Genomic DNA, 24,781 nt, shown 5'->3' with positions numbered 1-24,781 from the left:
TTTGATCCCTACTCCATGAACATCCATCCATCACTGCAGAGACCTGCTTGGACTGAACTGCCAATGAGTCAATGAGTGACCAGTGGAGAGGCCTGAGGATTTAAATCAGGACAAACTACAACAGTTTACAATATAATTTTCACGAATTTAATATTTCTAGGTAGTTTTTATAACACACAAATTGTACATTTTGAACAAATTGTGAGTTTATGGTGAACTTCAAAACCATAGAGACAAAGCTACCAGGAAAAATACAGGAATATGTAAAAAAAAAAAAGAAAAAAGAAAAAAGAAAAGATTATATATAAGGCATGTAATGAATTGTGAATGGAATTGCATATTCACAGCTTTCATCGATATCAAATTCATCACATCTTCATGGGCAGAGAATCAAATACAGCAGCAGATAAAAGTGCATTATGTAATTTTTCTAGCACAGGGTAACAACACCTGCTGTCATTGCTTTACCTGAAATGCTCTACAGTAAGATTATTACTTATTATTTTTTACAACTGTGACAACCAAATGACACCACCAGGCCAGGTTACAAATCAGATCTGTGGAGAAGTGACTCCACTCACTGCAATTTTATAAATGCAAGAACATCCCCATCATCAATTTAATTTAATACTGTAATCCAAACTGCATGTCTTTTGGTCAAATGTCTGCCCAAATGAGTGCCCAAGGTGTCTTCATTCAAAGGGGAGTGCAAAGCGGCATAATTTCAAGTAAAACGTTTGGAGCACTTCTCTCTAGTTCTATGCTGATAACACTGTAACATAAACACAAAATATACAATAACGTAGGGATGGGTAATATGGCAATGAAAACCGTAATGTGATCTGATCCCGGTGTCGACATTCTGTTTGGTGTGAACTCTCAGAAGAAGCAGGTAGTAGTAGTTAAAATCTACTTCATATACATGAAATTGTGACAAAACAGAAATAGTGACTGCTCTCTATGAAAATTGTGATCATTTTTTAGCATATCATCCACCTCTACAACAATGTGCACATTGGGTGAGAAAAGGTAGCCTGTTCAAGCACCCTTCTTGTCAATCCTTTTGCATCCTACACAAATATTTAATCTGGTCCCAGTTGTTTTGAGTTGATTGAGTTGATTTTAAGGATGTAAAAAAAAAAATTGAATCAAAAACAATGCAATTGAATTAAAATTACATAGAAACCAGAATATCACTATGTCCCTGATCTTTGGTCCTAGACCCAGGCCTGCCAGCCCGGGAACAGCCGACTCAGGTTCTTGGGGTCCATGGCTTGTTGGATGAGCAGGTTGACTTGTCCTCCCACACTGAGCACTGTACCCTCTTCCACGCCCTTCAGTTTCTCCTGGAGCCTCAGCAGCACTCGCTCGGCTACTTTGTTGGAGCTTTGACTGTCACTGGAAAAAAGAAAAAGATATTCAATGGATAATGACCATTAGGTTCACAAGACATTACAGCATTTTAGAATATCTATAGACGTTTCTGTGTAGACCCTACACACTTCTCACTCCTGGTTCACTTTTATTCACACAACGTTTCAGTCCCACTGACCTTCCTCATGTATGAGGACAGCCCCTTCCGCTTTCCTTATACAAGTATAAGAGCCACAAGATCAAGTCAGTTATTTTGAAACAATGGCACATTTTAAAGAGTGAACCAGAACTGACTCAAATATTTAAAGATCCAGTGCTGTAGAAGAGGCAGAAACCTGAGAGACACCTTGGTACATTTGGACTTTTCCTACGGCAGAAACACACGAAACCCGCAAACTCTCATTACCCCTCTTCCTAATGGTAATTATAGAGGTGGCAGTTGCGCTCAGTGCCATAACACCACCAAGACTTCCCATTTCTGTCATCCTTCTACTGGAAAGAAATTCCCCATCAGGAGTGTCATTACCGGTACATGTGTGTCAACCCATGTGGTTTATCTGTTGCTCTGCCCATGCGGTCTTGCATATGTGGGAAAGACAACACGAAAACTCAAAACCCACATAAGTGAGCACAAAAGTGCAATAAGACGCCAAGACCTGGACTCTCCTGTTACTTGCTGCTCATTTTAATCAGTTTAAACATGATGTGTCTTCATTTACTTTCTATGGGGTTGAACAGATGCCTGCTCCACCGAGGGGGAGCGACCACGACCGTGTGTTAAAAAGATGTGGCGCCTATTGGAATTTTACTTTACAAATTCTTAGCCCAAAAGGCTTAAATGACAAATTATTGTTTAATGTAATGCCATGATGTTAAAAGGGTGCTCTAATGAAGAGGTCCAATTGTAAACTGTAAATGAGTTTTCTTAACCTGTCAGAATATCTATGGATTAACCAGGGTTAAAATGGGGTTTAACCCTTTGCCTGAAATCATTTCCCAGGACTTTTCCAGGACATTTTTAGTTATGCAATCACAGTATCGACAGACAGATCCCCCCTTTTTATACGGTTTATATTAAAGATGTAGTCTAAGCCTAAGGCTGTACACAAAGTCCACAATTATTGTAAATTAATTATACACCAAGGTAAAGAAATATTTTGTTAAGTAAATTACCCACAATATTTTCAAATAACTCAAATTAGATGGAGAGCACAGTGAACTCAATCATATGGACTTACAATAAACAAGTAAGTGTTGACAAATCATTGTCAACTCATGTGACTGCAAGGTCCCGCCAAGCAGGTAAGAGAAAAAGATGTAAAGGGATTTAAAGGTCTTCCCCAAGAAATTGTGTACGAAATAGGTGTGATTTTGTGACATTTGGTTGATTTTAGGTAGTAACAATAAGTTTAATTTGATATCCAATTATACAGCAAAGCAAAGTGTCCATGTCTGGTCAAATCTGATCTGGTTTATGGTTAATAGCTGGGTCTATCTATGTGAAATCAAAGTTCAACTTCTTCTCTGTTGGGACAAATAAACATGAATTATATTTGTTTCCAAATATCTTCAGAAAATTTAGGCAGTTGTCATTTGAAAGAACTTTAAGACAGAAGATTTATGGCCAGTTTCAAAACAGTTCATCTCCCATAGAGTTAAGTCTTGCATTTGAAATGAAGACATCAATTACTAGAACATGAACAACACCTATTTATCAGCTAGACATGACATGCTAAAGGTTTGTGTTAAAAGTTGTCAGGAACATTCAATATGAGTGACTGGAAATAAGATTGGAGGGCATATGTCTTTAAACATGGAGATCAGAGAAGACCCAGGGAGAAACCTATACCTTGATTTGCGGTGGTTGTCCAGGTCATCTGCTCCCATAGTGGAGCTTAGAGTTGCATTGAGCTCCTGTTGCTCATCGTGCTGGAGGCAGAAGGCTTTCAGAGGGTTCATGGTCCAATCGAACAATGGGTCATACAGCAACACCTGAATGAGACACAGTATACAAAGTGTAAAATACACACGCAAGAGAGAAATCAGAAGAGGCTGTCACTTCAGCTCTCCTACCTCTACAATAGTCAGTAAGGCCTCTTGGGAGCTCCTCATCACCTCCATGGTCTTTTCACAACACCTGCCCACAAGAAAAATCATTATATTGTATTATGATTGATTCATTTATTTCAGTCACGTGTGCTTTCAGACATTACTCCAAAAACAGTAACACTTGACATGCACAAAGACTGAAAAGGTGTAGGTTGAAGTTTATGCTTATTAGGCCTGCACTTCATACCTTAGTCTCAGTATAATTTTGAAACTGTTCATGATTCATAAAAAGTGCATCTGCTCTTGTACAGTTTCCTTTCAACGTACAATGTAGCATAAACTAAAACTTCATATATCTGTTCAGTGTTATAACATTTAAACAGCTTTTCAAAATGGAAGAGTGGTCCATAATTTAAGTTAATCTGTACAGCTGTTCCAGAGATCTACCCCTTCATTATGTATTTGTTCTCATTTTCTTTTTATAAACATTGCCATTCCTCTCAAAGCACATATTGGAGATCTCAGGTTTTGTATATGTAATGATTTTGACATGTTTTATTTTAAACAGAATTTTCAGTGTGGATAAGTCCACCAAATCATAGAATGTATAGTTCTAGACATAATACAAATACTTATATTTTGTTTACTGACCTTCTAAAAACTCCTTCCACACCAGTGATGCCCATACCATCCACAATGTCTCTAGACAGCCTGAATGGAACCGTCTCTGGGGTGGGGAGGATTTTCCCTTGCTCAAAGGCAACACCTGCACACACGCAATATTACAAGAAGCAATTAATACATTTTCCTTACAACACAATTAAAACAGTAATATAATCATAAATAAAACATATTTTGTATACTACTGTAAAAAGTACCACCTTTACCTAAATCAATGTGCACCAGTTCAGCAGTTTGTTCATCCACCAGGATGTTCTGAATGTGTCTGTCCCCAAGACCCACAATGTATCCAACTGTATAAAGAAAAACACTTTAAATATTATTGTGCAGACTTGGTTGTGTATATAAATTTGCATTATATCACTGCACCTATAGAGGAAGTAGCGACACTCCGAGTGTAGGCCAGTCGTTTCTCCATCCACACAGCGGGGTCCAGAAACTTCTCCATGCAGAAGTACCTAAAGACCGGCCTGAAGTTACGGCACACCTCCAGGTAGGCCTGGAGTTTCTCGTCAAAGGCCATCTTATGGGCTTCCTGCAAAAATTCAAACTTTACTTCTATAGCAGATTTACGACCACCGTTGACCAAAAGTGATAACGACATCGGACAGAATTATACCAGGATGAAAACATGTTAAAGTCCACATGGTTTTGTGACTATTACTTTCATTAATTTAGTGAGATAGTTCCTGTGGTAAATATTTACAATATTAAAGTGTGTGACAATGTATGAAGAAGAATTGAATGCAAAATGAAAAAAGTAATCTACAAATTTGTGAAATAAGTAGTCTAACAAGTCATATGCAATTTAAACTGTATAACATTTTCTTTGGAGCAATATATAAATTTTTTACAATTTTTTATAATTTTCATACTATCATTTTCTTGCGGCAGGCCAGGCTGGTCCAGTCTTGAGGTCGAAAGCGTTTGTGGGCTCCTTTGTTGGGGTCAGCCAGAAAATCCCCAATAGGAACTGTGCCCGAGCACCACTCCAACACACCACTGCGCTGAGAGAAGGGTACAACCTACAAGAAAATATGCAGTTACAATTGGATTTTAACACATAAAATACATGTTTGTACAGTTTTTAAATCAAACCTTGTATCGTCTGATGTTGAGCTTTCGTTTTCGAGTGTCTGTGTTGCGTTGTAGAAGCATGGAGCACATGCTAAAGACCTGCTGCATCACTGCATCCTGTCGTAAATCGTCCTGACCCTGTTAACAGAAATAAATAAATAAAAACTAAATGTATGTAATTTAGAATAATTTGGAACACATGTGAATCCTCTGCATTATTTCTGCATTCTGTTTTTCCTATGTCACAATATAATTCAGCAAACACAGCAAAGTGAAATTAGTTCCTTATCATAAAGTTAGCATATTTTTGTTGCAGTGATTAATTGATTAATTGTGACTAGTCAAATAAAAAATAATCAGTTGTATTTTTTGATAACTGTCACTATCTAATCACTATCTGGACTATACAGATTTGAACACATACGGAAAGACCTTTTTATTATTAAGACAGAGGCATAATTCAATCAAAATGTCAAAATAGAATAAACAAATTAAGATTTTCATAAATAAATTTTTTGGGGATAAATATTCTCTATTTAGATGCTATTGATCACCATATTTCAACCTTCAACCCAAGTCTCTATGTACAGAAATCACTGACTAGTCGACTACAAAAAATAAAATCATAGTTGCTGTTCTAACCCTGTAATAATTTAAGGCTACCATTAAGGTTTTAATGACACTTCATGTTATCATTTGACAAATACGCAGCACTCTTTTCATCATGACGGCACAGACTGGTCTGAGAGTGAATTATTAGCCTTCAAGTGGCTGAAAAACCCAGAAGAATGTTCTTTTCACAAAAGATGTAAAAGAACAAACTTGTATTTGTTTCCATTTCAAAAACAGGATTAATCATTACCAATGGCCATAGGGAAGTGGAAAATAACAAGAGTCTACTGAGATTAGTCAAATTTTAAAGCCACAATACTGCTGATATATTGTTTAAAGAAGTACTTGTGAATAAGGAAGAAATACTTTTACTGAAGAGGTCAAATGAAAATCCCATAATATTAAGACCCACTTACTTTAACCAGCTGCCTTCTGCTCTTGCCATCAGATCCCACACAGTCAATGATCTTGGGCAGGTTGACTCCTCCAGCCAGGTGATATTGTGGAAGAAAGCCGTTGATGGTGACTATGTCTTCATAGCAGCCGGATGGGTCAACCTAAAAAGACATAATATAATAACACCTTAGTTAGAAGCCAAAAATAGTTCAGCATACAATGCAAAATCTCAAACACGTTAGATTTGGAATATCCTATTGACATTTTAGTACAAATACAATAATTTTCATTTTGCTACCCTCATTTATATATATATATATTTATATATTTATATATATATATATATATATATATATATATATATATATATATATATATATATATATATATATATATATTTGTTGGGACTGTAGCTGTAATAATTATTCATATTCTACCAAATCTTTCACCTTTATCTCCATTGTTGGGATCGCAACCTCATCCAAGTACTTAATTTGCATGATGGGCTGGTCAGCAGGAATGGGAATAGCTTCTAAAGAAAACAAAAAAGGGCAAGGCTTGTTTGAATTAAAAAGAAGGCAACATTCAAGCTATAAAGTTGAATGAATGTCCAGTTTTGTGGATACTTTTCTCTGCCTTGTGTCGGCTGGCGTCCATGTAAGCCAGAGTGATGTAGGCATCGCACAGGCGCTCAATGCTCTGGATCATGTGGGCTCTCTTCTTCTTGATAGCGCTGATGATTTTGAGTGCAACGTTTGACCTCTCCTGTGTCAGAAATAAGGCAATTTCTTTGATAAATAAAGTTTGCTTTAACTACTGAAATTACTAATAATCACCTACTAGGAAAAAAATGTATGAGTGCATATAGATTTCAATAAAACATGTAATAGTAAACAGTAGGGCTGAACAATATACTGCAATCGCCATGTGAGCTGTAGCTTAGACCTCTACAAACATGTTCTAAAATTCACAAGATTGCTACATTTGTTCATCATTATGTCTTTTCTGAAGTGTTTAAAGGGGGGGTATTTTACTTCTATGGAGTATGAACTACCAGCACAGTTTAGATCACCATGCTACCTTTATAGTTTTGAAAATACTATAATAGCCAAAAACAACATATTAATGTTTTATGTGCTTCATTTTCATTTTTGAGGCTTTAGAGTCTTCCTGTCCTTTGCTCTCTGTGCTCAGTCACTACCCCTTCAGAGCACTATTGCAACACAATCAGTATGCATCCCGCTACTGAAACTACTGCACATCACATCAGGCTTGTTAAGTTGTAGTGTACAGTTTTGTATCATGTTTTTGCATATTTATAGAGAATCATTGTGTGGGAGCATGGGTGACATTGGCTTGCGAGTGGAGCATTGGATAGAATCTTACAGCTAACCATAAGGACAGTTTGAATAGAGCCTGGGAGAGATCGCCAAATTACTGAAACGTGCATGAAATATAAAACCACTTCAGCCATGTTTTTGATGAGGGAACAATGCTATAAGATGTTAAAAAGCAAAAAAAACAAAACATCTTTAATCTTTAATGCTCCTAGAGTTTTTTTTTTTTTTTTTTTACAATCAATCTATTTTTAAAACAGTGTCCGGGTGACAATATATTGCAAATGTCATCATAACCGCTGTACTTTCCAGAATTGTGCAGTCTTAACTACCAATATTCAAAAAGTGACATAGAAGACATCGATCCTCACCAGGTCAAACTGTGAGGGTTGTCGTGGCGCACTCTTGGATAAGCGAGATCGACAAATGTTCTCATCTTTGTTGGCGTTTACCAGAGCGAAGATGATGAACAGTGTGTGATGAGGGTGCTCCAGTGACGAGCGGCAAATGAGCTGTAAATATGACAAATAAACATAAATAGGATCTGCCCAAGAGTATTAGTAGAAGTCTGTATTCAGGCTTTACCTCAGTGAGAACATCATGAAAGCCCACATCTTCAATGGTAGTAGTGGTCATTCTGGTTCCCATCCGAGCTGCCAGCTGATACATAAGAGGCAAAAACTTGTAGGAGGGAATTTTTTTTACCCCTTTCTAAAACACAAAAGGATATAGTGGATTAGGGTTAGGAATTCTGCTTTATTTCTTTGTTACTAGAAGGTCCACGGTGTGAGGAACTGACTTTGCAATGGGAAGGTTTTTGTATATAGATGTATACAACTGTTTAAGTTTTAACTTTCTAGATTTAGATTTAATTAAGGTTTTTTCCCGATGGCTAAAGTAAGTGCTAGTGACCTTCATCATGTCATTCACATCCTTGTGGTCTTTGTTCTTGAGCCAGAGGGAGGCCAGTCTGAAGACCCAGGTGTCGTGCTCCTCGCCCTGCTCTAAACACTGGATGTAGTTCTCAACAGCTTTACACAGGAAGCGCTGTCGGTCAGTCTGCAGATTAGACAGTGCCTTCTGATCGAGCTCCAGCTCTCTCTGGACCTTTATTGTGTACCTTTGAACATACAATGTTCAACAATTGGTATTGTTGTGAAATCAATTATGATAAAATCTCCAAATTAATCAGTACTCCATTTATGTTAATAGATTATTTTTCCACACCAAGGTTTAGTTTGTTTTCAGACAGCAACATCACGTCACCACTAGTAAGCAGTCAAAACTGTGACTGTCCATGGTTTTGCCACCATCTTCCTACCTGTGAAGGATGACAGCACCATCTGCAGTCCAACTTCAGGACAGTGTTCCAAAATGTGTGAGAGCAAAAAGACCCCCTCGTCCCGGCTGAGTCACATGGGCATGTTTAGACATTTCAGGACTTTAAACCAGGAGGAGGGGATATTTTTACTCTCACGTGTATTTGTCGTCCTACCTCCGTTAGGAAGACAGCACCAAAACCTGTTTAAATGAGCTGACCGGAAACGTCACAGCGAGAATCTATGAAAATAAATTACTAGAACCTCATTGGACAATTAATCAGTACTAAATTATAATGCCAGTTCAAAGGTTAGGACCCTTTTGACAGGGTATATTCTGCAAGCTAAAGTTGTAATGACTGAAGTTATGCGTACATTCTCTTCTATATACTAAAGCTACTCCAAGATCCAAAAATTAACTAACACTGTCACAGTGTTTTTGTTAAGCTTTCTTGCATATAAATACACACCAAAAAATCTGTTCTAATTATTATCTGATTATTCTAGTTATCTGATTTTTATGTCAATGCTCCCAGTAGTGTTGAATTGCTTATTAATATGGCATTATTTATCACAAGGGACTTGAACTAACTAAAATAATCATTTAATTTCCACAGTAATCATGGACAACGAGGACACTCCCCCAAAAGGACATTTGATTTCACAACAAAAAGAACAAAATTTAATTGTGAGGACTGACGTACCTGGAAGAACACCATATTGCACAAACCTGTTAGATGTGACTTTGCGCTGTCTCATCAAATCCACCTCCTCTTTGGCTTTCTCTAGCAGGGCTTGCTTGTTCTCAAACTCAGAAGAGCTCATGTATTTGTCAATGCTCTGGTACTGTGCGTCAGAAAAGCGAGCCAGAGACAGAAAGGCCTCTGTCCTTTGGCTCTGAAGTCGCGAGTCTTGTGCTTCGGATCTACTCTCAATGACTTCCACAGCCTGGAAAACACCACACACAAGACAAAATATTTATAGTACCATCAATAAAAATCAAATACATATATACATGTTTTATGTTTTATATTTTATATGAGACACCAGACTTAAACCTAGGATTACTATGTACTAACTATATAATTTAAATGTGCAAGTTCAAACATGCTTATAATTTTTATATTGTAAAAAGTTTGTTTTTACTCTCTCTAGGTACTTCTCCAGTATAACTCCAGGACTTTCCAGACAGGTTTCAGCCAGCCAGTTCCCACACAGCCTCAGACATTCAGTGTAGACTGGGACAACTGCAGGGTTAAAATCCACCTTCAAAGTAAAAGTGATAAAAATATTTTTTGCTAGGATGAGAAAAGATATTGTTATCATACTGGAGTATTCTCCAAATGTGTGAGCATGTCTGACCTTCTCCTCTAAGTGGTGTATCATCTTTCTCAGCAGACCCAGAGCCAGCTCTTGCTCTCCTTTGGCCCAAAACACCTGGGCCTCCTCCAGTTGCCACGACGCTATACAGTTTGATTCCCAGGAAACACCACTACTGTGTGGTTTCATTTGAAAAACCGCTCGCTCTGCTAACTACAAGAATATTAGCAATTATTTGTTTGTCCACAATAACATTACAGAGATTAGAAGTATAAACTTCACCTGTGTGTTTCCAGCCCTCCGAGCAAGCCGGCACAGCTCCATGAGGTGGTCCGTGAGCACAGAGCTGAGGTACTGGACACTATCTGGTTCCTCCAGTGTAGAGAGCAGAGTCTGATGGGCCACAGACCGCACGGCCAGAATAGGCTCTACTAAAGAGAAGTCACTGTCCACTAACAACTGCAGGTGCTGCTGCCACTGGCTGTACACCACTTTTAGGGCTACGTCTGAGAAAGGCCTGGGAGAACAAATATAACACCTTAAACTATTATATATATATATATATATATATATATATATATATATATATATATATATATATATATATATATATATATATATATATATATATTTTTTTTTTTTTTTCTATATTAACAGATATTTCTCTCACCTAGAGAACAGGCGTTTAGCACCCTCTAGTTCCCTGATGGTTTGCAGATTTCTTAAAGCAGGATATAAAGAAGACACAGCTTCTAGACTGCCTCTGCACAGCTCCTCCACCTCTGCTCCTCTGTGGAAACACATACAGAGTTCACAGGGACCAGTTCATGGATTGTAGTGCCTTGTCAAAAGCAATAGTGTCCTACCTTGCATCTTTTATGCTATCATCAAATACTGAGAATTCTTTGTCTCTCAAGGCCTGCAAGGTACAGAACACAAACTCGTGGAAGCCAAGTTTTGTTTTGTCACTTCTAGAGAAAAAGAAAATAAACAACATATTGTATATATTGTATATACATATACAATTTTGTGTGTTCATATGTAAAGTGTTAAAGCACTGGTTTACTGACTTCTCTGAAATATCAAAATCCCACTGAGTGTTCCTCCAGGCAGCCTGAAAACGTAGCTCTCTGAGCTCCGCCCCCCACTCCTGCCCTTCACTCTCCAGGCCCCTCATGTAGGTGGACAGTATACTGCTCAGACCAAAGTTCTGCAGCCCCTGCAGGTCACACAGAACATTAAAAGCAAAAGAGACTATTGTATTGTAGAAAATTTGTGTTCACCACTAAAATAACATTTACCTTTACAATGCCTACTTGTCGTATGGCTTCCGGCAGAGAAGAGTGAAGATCATATGATGTCAAGGCCTTACCCCAATTTGCTTCATGCTCATATGTTCGAATCCTACAGAAACAAATCAATAACAAGGTATTTATCATGAAATTTTATTTTATTTATTATTTAAAATAACGATATGGATGTATTGTTTTTTGATTATATAGTTAATATTTTCTTGATAGGTGATGCACCAGAACAAACTTCATGTAAATGAACTAATAATTGAGGTTTTATCATAACATACAATGAAATTAACATTTATTTTCATTTGGCTTTATTTTACCTGGTCAAAGAACTGGTCATGGTCTCCCCTCCACAGCCATATAGACTGTCGGGCTCTCCAATGCTGCGGTACACTTCAATCAGCAGGTCCTAACACATTTAGAGTAAAAGCTTGAAAACCTCTGAGGTAAAACATTTGAACATTCACTGAAAATATAGTTATTATAATACACAAGTCTGCTGACACACTTACCTGTAAGTTGATGTTTGTGTCCTCCATGCTCTTTTCAGTCAGGCTAGAGATGGTCAAATTCTGACTGTTGTCTTCAAAGTTGATTCTACGTGTTGCTTTGGGTCTGCTTCTACAGAGACAAAAGTAAGGAGAAAAAAACTTTAGTTTGTGTGCATTTTCAAGGGAAGAAATAAATAAGCATTACCTTTTATTGTCTTCCAAGTTAGCCTTGATTTTATCGACATAGATCTCTGTGTAGAGAAGAGCAGTGAAGTGAGCTGAGCAGGACTGTGCTGCTTTGGCCACCTCCAGGTAGTTCAGGTCCAACCAGAAGTTTGAGTGACAAATCGTGCCACAAGAGTTACTAAAGGAATTGCATACATGTACATACATTTTCAAATGCTTTGATTAGGTAAAATCAAATACATTTTGCACATTACAAATTACCTTCCAGATGTCAGAGGTCTTGGTTGATGTCTCAGATAGTCAATAACTGATAACATTGTACGAAGAGAGGCTTTGTCATAGAAACCATGACTTGCAACATCTGACACTAAAGCAGTAGATTTAATTACAACAAAAGCTTGCCATTTTATTGCTGTAACAAGCACATTTGGAGTATCTCACCAGGGCTAGAGTTGATGGGTGTGGCAGAGCGACTAGACCCTGTGGTGCTTTTGGAGAAAAAGCTGAAAAAGTCTTGAATGCGAGGGGATAGAATTGCCCTCCATGAACCACCTGGATCATCCTGCAACACTGAGTGGACAAAAAGAGACAAAAACTTCTGACAGCTGGACACTTTCACCTGAAAAAAACAAACACTAGTCACAACTTGTTAAGCTTACTTGAAATCATTGGTAGTTAGCGTAATTTAATTCAATGCAAGATTAAATTACACTCTCACCAGGCACAGAGGTCGTGTCAGCAACAGTGCCTCATTCCTGACTCCTCCACTGTCAAGAAGGGCAGTGCACAGAGATGTGAGCCAGGCTTTGTGTCCTCCTACCTCAGGAATCCAAAACCCCTGATTCTGCAGCTTCTCTCGGGCATCCTTACGTTGTTCTGCACTCACATCCACAGCCTAAAAAGAGAGAAACATTCTAAAATGGCAGTGGCCAGGACTTTGTCTTTATGGCTTTCCTTCATAATTTACTCATAATAATTTAAGATTTGTAATTTGATTTATTCATTAATCTTTGAGTAAACCTAAAATGTCTGGAACTTGCGACCTAAAAACTGACCAAAAAAATTCCATTTTAACCTACCCCTATCCCTACCTACAGCTCTGTACTTACTTATGTCATACACAAAAATGTACTATTACTAACCCATTTCTTTTTAAATATTTCTGTTTACAATTAACAAAATGAAAAACTACAACATGCATAGACAATGTATTACCAAGTAAGTATGGTAATAGCAAAAAGCTATATATTTATATATATAATATATATAAATCTGCTGTAGCCACTCCTCCAGTTTGGGTATCACTACCCCAAGCACTCCAATGACCGAGGGCACCACTGATGCCTTCACCTTCCAGGCATTCTCCAGCTGTTCTTTGAGCCCCTGGCATTTCTCTAGTTTCTCATGTTCTTTTTTACTGATGTTCCCATCACTTGGTACTGCAATGTCCACCACAATGGCTTTGCTCTGTTGTATATCCACCACCACAGTGTCCAGTTGGTTCGCCATCACCATTTTCTCAGTCTATATCTGAAAGTCAAACAGGATCTTGGCTCGATCATTCTCTACTACCTTTGGAGGTGTTTCTCACCTTGATCTTGGGGTCTCCAGTCTGTACTCTGCACAGATGTTTCTGTATACTACGCCCGCCACTTGGTTATGTAAGATGCAGGGTGTAAGATGCTGCTCCATGTATGCTCAGCATCTTACACCTGGCAGTTATGTGCTGGATTGTCTCAGGAGCCTCTTTGCACAACCTACACCTTGGGTCTTGCCTGGTGTGGTAGATCTGGGCCTCTATCGCTCAGGTGCTCAAGGCCTGCTCCTGTGCAGCCAGGATGAGTACCTCTGTGCTGTCCTTCAGTCCAGCTTTCTCAAGCCATTGGTAGGATTTCTTGATATCAGCCACTTCAGTTATGTTCTGGTGGTACATCCTGTGCAGGGGCTTGTCCTTCCATGATGGTTCCTCCAGCACCTCTTCCTCTGTGCTCCACTGTCTGAGACATTCACTGAGCAGGTCATGGATCTTGGATGTTTCATCCTAGACTGTGGCTCTCACACTAGTCCTTGGCCTCCTTCTTTACGGCTCATGTACAGTCTCAGGGTGCCGGATTTGGGATGGATTTCCTCCTTTGATGATTTCTGCTGGGTATCCGATTACTGGCAATGCGTAGCTGTTTATTGCCTGGGTCTTGTTCCTGCCACTGAGCTGACTCCTTAGGACTTGCCTTAATTGTCATAGGTATTTGGCTGTGGCTGTTTTCCTTCGTCAAGGTTGCCATTTGCTTGTGGGATACCAAGGTACTTGTAACTGACCTCAATGTCTGCCATTATTCCTTCTGGGAGTGAGACCCCTTCGGTGTGGACTACCTTCCCTCTCTTTGTCACCATCTGGCTACATTTCTCAAGCCCGAATGACATTCCATTGTCTGTGCTGTAGATTCTGCTGGTGTGGATAAGTAAGTCGATGTCACACTCATTTTTAGCGTACAGCTTGATGTCATCTATGTAGAGGAGGTGACTGATGGTGGCCCCAATCCTGAGTCACTATCCATAGCCATATCCATAGCCATATCCATAGCCATATCCATAGCGCTGTTTATGATTTGACTGAGGGGGTTAAGACCTATGCAGAATAGCAGTGGAGACAATGCGTGACCTTGGTATATGCCACATATGATGGTCACTTGTACAAGTGGCTTGCCATTGGCCTCAAGTTTGTAATGAAGGCTCAGTCCTGCTAATGTTGTACAGTTCTAGGCATTCAGTGATCCAAGTGAGTGGTTTTGAGTCATAGGCTTTCTTGTAATCAATCCAGGCGATGCACAGGTTGGTCTTACGAGTTCTGCAGTCTCGGGCAACTGTTTGTTTACCAGGAGCTGGTGGTTGTCTCCCCTGGTATCAATGCCGATGCCCTTCTGTGCTGTGCTCATGTATTGATGATGCCGGATATAAGCTTCCCTGTTGTGGAGACACAGGTTATTGGCCGATAGCTGGATCAAGATTGTACGCCCTGGTTAGCCATTCAGGGTGAGTCCCATCCCTTAGCAGCTGGTTCATTTGTGCTGCCAGGAGCTTATGAAGAGCAGTGAGTTTTGTTAGCCAGTAGGCATGGATCATGTCAGAGCCTGTTTTTTCGGTCCAGTTTTTCGTACTTGAGACTGTTTCCTGGATGTCTGCCACTCTGATGGTGACTGGATTCTTTTCAGGGAGGTGATGCTTCCTTCTCCCATATGCTTTTCCAGTACTGTTGGGTTTCCAGACTTGGTGGGTCTGCTCTGGTGTTATTCCCTTGCCATTGAGCGTACACTTTCACCAGTTGTGTTGCGAACAGACAGTTTCATCCGGCTTTATTATCTTGTATGTACCTCTTTGGGTAGCTGGCTAAGGTTTGGAGCCTTTGTTTAGCAATTTCTAGTGCTTCCAGTATGGGCATCTGGCTGCACCTCTAGTTGCTTAGGCGTAAGCTTGGAATAGAATGGTATGATATGATATAAAAGAAAGAAAAGAAATAACCCACATACCTCCATCTTAGTCTTGCGAAAGGGGTTGAGGTAGGCTAGCATTGGGTCTCTGTTGTCCTTGTATTCCTCCCAGAAGTCCACTCCACATTGAGATGCCAAAATGTTCTTTGCACACTGGGCTGAGGCCTTTCTCACCTCAATCCTATAACAAAACAAATATATAGCTACAGTGATGCCCCTGGAAAAGCAGGAACTTGGATAGCAAGGCAGAAGTACCGTCGGTCAGTGAGAGTGTTATTGATGCAGTTGAGGATGATGTAGATACACTGAGAATCAGAGGAGCTGACGTCAGAAGCAGCCTTATACAGAGGATCTCTGCCATGAAGCAACGCTGTGGTAGAAAAGTCAACTGGGCCCAATTCTCCAAGACAGCTCCCAGCAGCAACTGTGATAAAAAAAAAAAAAAAAAAAATAAAAAAATACAATAGCAGTGGTGATTTGGGAGTAAAACAGTGTTTACACTCAAAATTAGATCTAAAAATTGTACCAAGAATGTCCATTCCTTCAGGGTGATTCACTGCTAGTTTACAAAGATTAAGAAGTGAAAGGACCAACTTCACCAAGATGCTATCTGTGGGGTCACCTACAGAAAAGAGCAATGCTTATAAAATATAGTACAACTCAAAATGTTCAGTAGCCTTTTGAAAAATACTTGTCATACTTTGACATTCTTTGAGAAGCTCTTTTATTTGTGCCTTGTTGGCATGCAGTTGTCTGGTCAGTTCCTTCAGACCCTCTAACCTGGTCAGAGGTAAGGACTCACACGGTATCAGTGACAGAAAGTGTGCAATCTCCTGAAAGTTTGAGATATAAGATATGACAAGATACTGAACAGACTGTGATAGTCTTTTTGAATAATAGTGTTTCTCTTTTACCTGTCTTAGTGTAAATGTCCCAGTGTTGTATTTGAGCTTCTGCTGTACTGTCCTCAGCTCTCTGAACTCTGGCAGGTCAGGAAAAGGATCCAGCTTGCAGATCGCTCCTTTCAACTTCTGCATATTGTCTACTACTAAAAGCCGCAACAGACTGAGAACCTAAGCCAAAAAAGCACACAATTTAGGAAACATAAAACTAGAAACAATATGGTAACCGGCAACCAATGTCATTCACCTGTTGAGAAATGCTAGGTTGGGCAGTTACTTGTGCTGTAAGAGTCCCAGCAATGACCTGCAGGTGGGAGTCTAGTGCATCGTCACAGAACTGAAGGGATGCCTTGCAAACTGAAGTCAGAAGGTCACAGCACAAAGCCAGGCTGCGCCCAGACACCTCATCACACTGCCCTGGCCTAAAGAAAACCAAAAAACAAAACATAATACATTTTTAAAAGGAATTATAAGGAAGAAATCTTCAGTTATACTTTCATCCTTCCAAGTATCTTGCAACCAGTCAGTAGAAGCAGCAGTGTACATTTTGACAAATTCATAAACTATTCTATTGTATTATATGTATATTCATATACAGAAAAATGATTTATTTTTTTTAAATAGCATATACTGTTGTTGGCTTATATGTAAACACACCTTGGACTTTACAAGAGGAGCATGATTGAGTAGCTTCTTCCTACTCCTTTTGAGAATCGTGGACTGGACTCCCTAGCATATTATGATTGATTTATCACATCTTTATCCATTTTCTACAGTCAATGTCATGAACTAAATGTTTCCTTGTGTGTTTTTGACTGGTCCTCAAATTAAAAAAAATATAATAAAATGCGTCGATTATGTCTGTGTAATCCCTCAGTCATCCAGGTAGAGAATTGAAATCTCAACTGGACAAAAGGAACTTATTCACTCCAAAAAGCTTGTGTCCCATCAACAGAATTAAATGTTCTTTTGTGATTTGCAACTTATATTTAGCAGATTGTTCTTGAGTGCAGTAATAGTAAAATCTCACGGGCTGCTAAGGTGGTGTATAAGTGTGTAGATGATGTCTCTGAGCACAAAGGCCCAGGCTCCGCCCAGCCCGTCCTTGACCTCCTTCAGGAGCAGATTCACAAACAAGTAGTACATCATCAGGATGCGGTGGCGCTCATAGTTATTGGTTGTCTCTGCAGCCTTCTCACACACACAGAGCAATATTCTTTGGATTGAACTCTGGAATGACATAAAATAATTCTGTTACTATTACTACTAGTCCTACTTGTCCTACTGGTTCTCCTGCTCCTTCTGCTCCTACTACTAGTACTACTTTTTATCATAACATTATATTGGTAATATTAGTAACTCACAGGGTTTTTGGACAAAATGGCTACCAAGGATTTATGGTTAGCACTGTGGCACTTGCTAAGGTAATCCAGTGTAGCTCGGATGACATGAGAAGTAAAGTATGGAGGATTTGGTACAGGATCCAGTTCCCTAAAAACAACAACATCCAAATTTACAAAAAGTGAGTAAATCCTATATAACAGTGAAAAAAGGATCCTCACCCAGTGAAGTTTTTCAAATCACCTACATCTCCGTCTCCATCGGCACCACTTCCTTCATATAAAGTCATTAGAAGCTCTACCACAATATCGGCCAGATTACTGTGGATTAGGTTGTCAATTTGCTGAAGAAAAAATACAGTATGCAGTAAGTACTAGTGGTCCTTCAAATAGACATTCCACCATATATGTATTTAACAAACCAAACTACCTGTTTGCCTAGACAGTTGGGTTCCTTGAGCAGGTCATATACTCTGTGGGCCTTCTCCCTCTGCTCTGTCACCTGAGCGTCTTGACCAGGCAGTGCAAAGTACGGCAGGATGTTGACCATGATCTTTGGGAAGCAGTCAGCAAGCAAGTCTCTCCAGTCCTTATCCACGTATCTGCTGATAGACTTCACTTGCTCAAAGTCATCCAAGAAGACCAGGTGGGGTACCAACACAGGATAGCTAGAGCTTCATGGAAACATTAAAAAAACTGTTAATTTCAGACTCCAGGTATGGTATCATAGAGACAGCAGATTATCTGACTTGTAAAACTCCTTGACAGTGTTATGATCCAGAAGGGTGCTTGGAAATGAACCCAGAGTGTAACGATCATCTGACACTCGCAGTGTTAGCCACTCTGCAATCAAGTAATGCAGATGAGAGGTAACCATTGTTTTCACATTTTTATAGCCCAACTCGTTAGACACGGTGCACAACATCTGCAAAAGAAAAGGGAATAAGAAAGATTATTTTCTGACAAGTAATGACAATTTTGACTTACCACTCCCGTACCTTTTTAATCAGCTGTTCTTCAATATCATTCTCCTTGTATGACTGCAGCAAAGCAAACAATGCCTGTTTTTCACACACTGGACTACAGCACAACACTGAGGACAGAGTTTTTAAGAGAGCAGCTTTACGATTAAACATTTCATCTGGTTTTTCCTCTGAAGAAATGTGTCTCTGCATGAACAGATATGAACAATGTTAAGAGTTAAATGTTGACACCAAAGTATCCTTCACAAAAGCAACAGCATTCCACAACTTACATGGAGTCCCATGGCTTCTTGAGCCTTCAGATAAAGGTTTTCAAATGCTTCCTGCTGATTTTTTAGTGGTAACATTTTTAGATTATTTTGTCTTGTGTCCACAAATAACCTGTTCAAAAGGTTATGCTGTAATTGCAATTGTAAGAACTACATATGAATTCTTATCATTAAGTTAGCTGTGCAATGTACCTTTCCACTGACAATGCTACTAGCATCCGGACTTGGTGATGTGAATCTGCCAGGTGACATGGAAGAATAACAGATACTGGATTCTCCTCCTCTTTAACACTCAGAATGGCCCATTTGCAGCATGGGTCAGTCTAAATAGGAAAAAAAGAAATCTTAATTTAAAAAGTAATTGGGGAACTGGGGAAGTTAGTTGCTTTCAACTAAACCTTATGAATCATACCTCTAAGAGTGCAACAAGGCATCTGATCAAAGCTGTACGTACAGTAGCCATGCATTTCCCAGTTTGGCTGAGGAAACTATAAAAGAACATATTAAAGCATGGCATTCTTCGAAAATATAAAGTAATTTAAATATAATTCTTAAGCCCAGAAAATGTGTGCTCACCAAAACCCAGACAGAACTTGTAGTAAAGATCCATTAACATGCTTCATCTCTTCTGGCGTGTACTGTGTCCTGCCTAAAGTTTTGATAGAGGGCAGTAAAGCCAAGAGAACTGCAGCACAAATCTCTTGGTCCTGTCGATACATTGAGCACAGGTCTCTACAACAGGATCACAGAGCATTATGTGTTACAATGGTATTACCAAATAAGCTAAATAAGCTAAGATTTACAGATGTAGCAGGAACAGCCTTGCTACTTACGCCAGTGGACTGAGCAGAGAATCAAACTCCTCTGGTGTAAGTGAGTCCTCAGCAGGAAGCTTTTTTAACAAGACAAGATACTACAACACACAAATTGTTATCCAGCAGCTCAACTACTATATATACATCTAGATAAGCTGACACTTACCATGTGAAGGTGGAGTGGTTTAGTAAAGTCAATATGTCTCAAAAGTAGTAGCAGCCTGTGTCGTACCTCCTGTGGTTTAAAGAGCAGGCCATGGACAGTTGGCAAGGACGCACACACACACAGGAACTCCAGGATGGGGAGAAGAGCCTGGTCCTGGAGAGCCAGGCTGTTGTCTGCTAATGGACATTTTGCACCTAAATTGTGAATAAAACATCAAGTTAAAGTGTCATCTTAAACTGTTGTATTTTACAGTTTTGTAAACAGTTTGCTAAACTGCTGTACTACTGTACTGAGCGCTAGGGGGCAGTGCTGCAAGCCCTTTGTGCATTCACAAGCCAGTGTAACCATAATTACATTTCTAACTATTGAATTACCTGGCCCTGTGGAGGTGTCTGCATCTCCCTTTGGTTCATGAGTGCCATTGGCGCTGGTATGAGGATTCTCTTCATCCTCAAATAAGTCATTGTCATCTCCATGTTGGGTTCTAGTCATGTTAAATTCATCTTCCATGGGATCATCTTCCGCCACCGCCCTCTTGGAAACACTGCTCAGCTGTGAGAAAACAATCAGTCAGTTTGCTGTAAGCCTGGGAGATGTCCTATGTGTAGTAGTTTATTACTCACCAGTAACTTGCAGAGCTCAGCAAGTTCACTCAGGAGACTCCCAGGTAATCCCATCATGAACAGCCTCGAAGAAATAAAAAAGGCATTATTCTAAAAAAATAAAACAAAGAAAAACAGTTACTTACAGCAAGGGCACAAAAACATGGCTAGATTGTCTGATTAAGTATGAACCTTATTTTTGCTTTTGGCTGATTCGGCACAAAGCTTCATGACAGACATCAGTGTAGTCATGGTTCCTTCTTCTGTCAATTTCACCTTCACATTAGAAATAAAACCACTGAAGTCCTGTGCAACAGCCTGAAAAAAGAAAACAGTTATCCAAAATACACACATTGAACAATGCACTTCTAAATATAAAGTGTACTTTTGCTTTGTGGAAGAGAGGAGAGCAACATGCATCCTCTTCTGTCAGAAATCCAGTGGCAACATAAGCAGCTAAAACACTGGTCAGCAGACTGAAACATCGCACCAGACACTCTGGAGGAGTGGATGAGGACTGCACGAGAAAAGGAATGGTTTCACTTATCATGCATCATATCAGTAGGTTCTTATGTTCACCTACATCTGGTGAGTAGCAGTTGAGTAGATTGTCAGCCACAAAAAGTAAGGATTTCTCCAACTCATTTCTAGGACCAGGAAAAGCAGTAAACTGGCAAGGAGGTTTTTCCTTTTGCTTTTCCCCACTAAATTCTTGTTTTTCCAGGTGGGTGCTGTTAAAGCTAAACTGTACAAAGAGCAACTCGATCTCCTCCATAAGGTGTGTATTTGGTTGTAAATTATCCTGGTTCACAGTTCTGGAATATAAAGAAAATAGACTGGTATCTGCAAAGTCTTTATAGTTGTGTTTTCATTGAGCCTTACCTCTTCACTTCATCCCAACTAAGAAGGAACCTGAGCCCTGCTCTAGTGTCTTTAAAGGTTAAAGACACTAGGATACTTGCAATAAGATAGTCAGGGAAGTCTCTGTACATGAAACAATTTAGAGGTGAAAAAACAAATACATGTCCATGCTTTCTTTTTTACTTTGGCACACCTGCAGATGATGGGGTGAGGCCTAGAGTTGTCCTCAAGTTCATCACTCTGGTCACTCATTAGAAGCCATTCAGTGATAGTGTCCTTTAGGTTTGAGGACACAAGTCCATCCACCAGCCCTACACTTGCCCATCCTCGACCCCCAAGAAAGACGTTAGGGACAGGCCAAGTCATCAGGGCCTGAGCCAAACACTGGGCGGCATGCCTGTGCACAGGTGCAAAGCAAAGATAATAAAGTAATGACTCAAACCTATATAAAGCTTAAAATACAATGTCTGTCTCTCACTTTGAAGGTTTACATGCTGATCCAGAGAAGAGTTTCCAGAACTCTCTATCCATATTAATCAGTTCTCCATGGACAATAGATGCTAGCAGATCAAGACTTGGGCCCTCTATATGTGTTGAGCTGACCCTCCGTAGGGTCAAAGACCAAACTTTACACCAGAGTCTGCTCAGCTCTGCCCTGCACGTGTGAAATCTGCTAGGGTCTTTGGCCTGACAGGAGGCCACTTCTTTCAGACAGCGGAGTACATACAGTCCCCTCTCCCCTCTGCGCTGCTCAGCCAGCAGCTGGTACAGCACTGACAGCAAAGGGGCAAGCTCCTGAGCAGGTACCACTGACGAATACTTGGAAATAAGCAGTGTGGTAATCTGCAGCCTGAGAGGCAAAGAGGGGCATTAATGTACAGCAGAGACCAAATTATTAGTAATTTCACCAATAATTTTTAAATAATTTTCACCAAAGAAAATTATCTTTCCTACCATGGTATAATATCAAAGTCCCTTTGCTGAGGCAGCAGGCGGTCACGAAGGACCTCCCAGCTTAGTTCTATGCGACGTCGTTTACTGGCTGCTCCATGAGTGGGACTTCCCATTTGTGTGGCTCTAAATGAGGTCTGAGTCACCTCCAAAGACTGCACATCATTCCTCTCGCTAAAAAACTACACAGTAAACACATAAGACAAGAGAATATAAAAACAAATAAAAAAAAAAACAAGAAAGCTTACTTGAAAGTACTTAATTTTTCTTACCATGTGACATATGTCAGCTGTAAGTTGTACTAGACCGTCTTTGAGTGCAATGTTTCGGGTTCCTGCAAGGTATTTTCCTCTGCTGCCAATATCACTGATCTCTCGGACTAAAGTATCATACATGCTGTACAACAGGCCGTGCCACCTTGTCCAGTCCTCAGCATGGGCACCTAAAAGAAAATTAGATACTGTCACTAATTTAACACTTTAAATTTTGTGAATATGAGACTACAGTTAAGATGCGAACTCTAACCTGTCTCCTGTGTCCTGGCCCCTTTGGGATGGTGAACACAGATTTGTAATTGACAGAACTCTACAATCTCCTCTTTGAGATTGGCACTCGGTCTCATATCTGCCCACACAAACAGCAAAGGTTGCAAAAGGTCCTCTCCCAGGCGGCATACCCTCATTCGGGAGTTCATTGAAGCAGATTTCAAAAAGATGTTTAAAGCTGAGACCAGATGTTCTATAACAGTCAGGTGCTTCTCTTGCCTTAAATAAAACAATACAGAATTATAATAAGGAGAGAACATGTGTATTTGTATTTGAACAGTGTTTATATCTTTACCTTGCATTCAGAAGTGCTTTGGAAAAAAATGAAAATAGGATGTTGTCAACCCCATCTGTCTGCATGCAGCAACCCTGGACTATGGTATGAATAACTCTACTAACTAACACGCGGTTGATGGACTTGGATGAAGTAATAAACAAGCCACAGTAAAACTCCAAAATACCTGAGGATCATAAAACAAATTCGTACAAGTACATTGAATGTCTACACAGTATCATTCACATTATTCACTCACTATGCCACTGCTGGGGAGTGATGTCACACCAGTACTTGCGGACAGAGAGTATGTCCTTGTCCAAGAGGCTACTGTAGTCTTCACCATAGAATGAACAGCTGTATGAAGACTGGAGCACATCCATTACATGTTTTAAGAGCTCACTGCACTTTAGCCGGGGCCCACCTGTAAAACAATATGGCCAATAACATGGTTATTATTATGCTATTCACTTATTATCTCAACAAATGAGTAGTAGATTTATGAACATCCACAACTCACGTTTGTTTGCATAGCGTATGAAGAACTTAATCAAACTACACATCTCTGCCATCTTCTTTTTGCGTGTCGCCAATGTTGTTGATGTGACATTGGCTCTGCTGGACTGTATGCTTTCTGTTTCTCTCTGGACATAACGCTGCAGAAATCTGGTGTGCAAATTTTTTATAATTAAAATCAATGACAGCATCTTGCAACATGTATAGCATTCATATTACACCTAAATAGAATAGTGGATAAATTCACCTGAAAACAGCATCCCATGTGAGCTGCTTAGAGCCTTTATTTTTATCTCCAGATGTACGATCCAGCTCCTGTACAATGTCTGGGGAACGGAGAAGTCTTCTAAAGCGGTCAGCCTCTTTCTGTAGGGGTGGACAATTTATTAGGTGTAGTATTAATTTCATCAGCTATACATACACTGATTATGTGTTAATGGAATATTACGCAAAAATAAAATGAAAGTACTTTTCTTTCTGTTGCTTTGTCACTCTCCAGGCCTTTGCAGCACACCAGGAGCTCATGAAGTGCCAGGCTCATTGTGCAGAGCTGTATGAATAGTGAGAGACAAGAGTGAACAAAAATGCGGCAGTTATTAATCTCTATTTAATAACAGCAATTATCTAAAGGCATAGCAACTTAGCTCGAGCAGCCCCATGGAGTGTGAGGATTTAAACACGTAAACAAACATACCACTGACCTTTTAGTGTCTTTGTAACTTCTGGTACCCAAATCTGTTAGATGTATGCCTGTATGCTACGTGGTTCACGACTAGGAAGATGAAGTAGTGTCCACAAACTTGCTCTCCTCTTGACAACTTTGCATGTTGGCGTGCGTGATCAAACCATGCACGTATACGCAAAATCTGCACAGGAAATTCCCGCCCCAGACAGCATTCACCACTGGATGGTGTCATAACTTCCTGGCC

General features: G+C 39.7%; 1 protein-coding gene across 1 annotated transcript; it reads right to left on the bottom strand.

The window, feature by feature from the left end:
* Nucleotides 1-127: 127 nt before the first annotated feature.
* Nucleotides 128-24,679, bottom strand: atm (ATM serine/threonine kinase). Its single transcript, XM_033977313.2, has 63 exons — nucleotides 24,554-24,679; nucleotides 24,322-24,402; nucleotides 24,100-24,218; nucleotides 23,857-24,002; nucleotides 23,596-23,760; nucleotides 23,358-23,523; nucleotides 23,043-23,281; nucleotides 22,790-22,959; nucleotides 22,521-22,699; nucleotides 22,045-22,416; nucleotides 21,760-21,963; nucleotides 21,588-21,689; nucleotides 21,289-21,520; nucleotides 21,091-21,222; nucleotides 20,898-21,023; nucleotides 20,727-20,816; nucleotides 20,478-20,655; nucleotides 20,104-20,297; nucleotides 19,956-20,035; nucleotides 19,699-19,854; nucleotides 19,535-19,610; nucleotides 19,315-19,445; nucleotides 19,126-19,234; nucleotides 18,869-19,039; nucleotides 18,620-18,795; nucleotides 18,301-18,544; nucleotides 18,093-18,214; nucleotides 17,895-18,021; nucleotides 17,561-17,760; nucleotides 16,778-16,952; nucleotides 16,543-16,701; nucleotides 16,329-16,461; nucleotides 16,155-16,250; nucleotides 15,884-16,052; nucleotides 15,668-15,809; nucleotides 12,862-13,038; nucleotides 12,585-12,762; nucleotides 12,405-12,510; nucleotides 12,163-12,321; nucleotides 11,979-12,087; nucleotides 11,787-11,875; nucleotides 11,467-11,569; nucleotides 11,236-11,384; nucleotides 11,032-11,136; nucleotides 10,836-10,955; nucleotides 10,448-10,682; nucleotides 10,208-10,378; nucleotides 9,992-10,111; nucleotides 9,576-9,793; nucleotides 8,439-8,646; nucleotides 8,112-8,237; nucleotides 7,898-8,038; nucleotides 6,816-6,954; nucleotides 6,639-6,721; nucleotides 6,210-6,350; nucleotides 5,203-5,319; nucleotides 4,980-5,129; nucleotides 4,474-4,639; nucleotides 4,311-4,397; nucleotides 4,075-4,189; nucleotides 3,448-3,511; nucleotides 3,224-3,366; nucleotides 128-1,398 (listed from the first exon to the last, which is right to left on the bottom strand). The coding sequence occupies exons 2-63, from the start codon at nucleotides 24,391-24,393 to the stop codon at nucleotides 1,218-1,220; spliced, it is 9,252 nt and encodes a 3,083-aa protein (XP_033833204.1). The 5' UTR covers nucleotides 24,394-24,402; nucleotides 24,554-24,679; the 3' UTR covers nucleotides 128-1,217.
* Nucleotides 24,680-24,781: the final 102 nt, after the last annotated feature.

Source organism: Periophthalmus magnuspinnatus, chromosome 13 (assembly GCF_009829125.3).
Source record: "Periophthalmus magnuspinnatus isolate fPerMag1 chromosome 13, fPerMag1.2.pri, whole genome shotgun sequence".
NCBI classification, from domain to species: domain Eukaryota; kingdom Metazoa; phylum Chordata; class Actinopteri; order Gobiiformes; family Gobiidae; genus Periophthalmus; species Periophthalmus magnuspinnatus.
Note: the sequence above shows the minus strand (reverse complement) of the source record. Positions and strands in the feature narration are given on the sequence as shown.

Bases quoted from the DNA above. Each gene is read 5' to 3' on its own strand.
- atm (XM_033977313.2), bottom strand. From the start codon at position 24,393: ATGAGCCTGGCACTTCATGAGCTCCTGGTGTGCTGCAAAGGCCTGGAG. The intron at 16,251-16,328 runs GTATGACAAGTA...TCTTTTCTGTAG, and splicing joins GCTTCTCAAAGAATGTCAAA to GTGACCCCACAGATAGCATC. The intron at 8,039-8,111 runs GTAAAGCCTGAA...TCATATTTACAG, and splicing joins TTCATGATGTTCTCACTGAG to CTCATTTGCCGCTCGTCACT.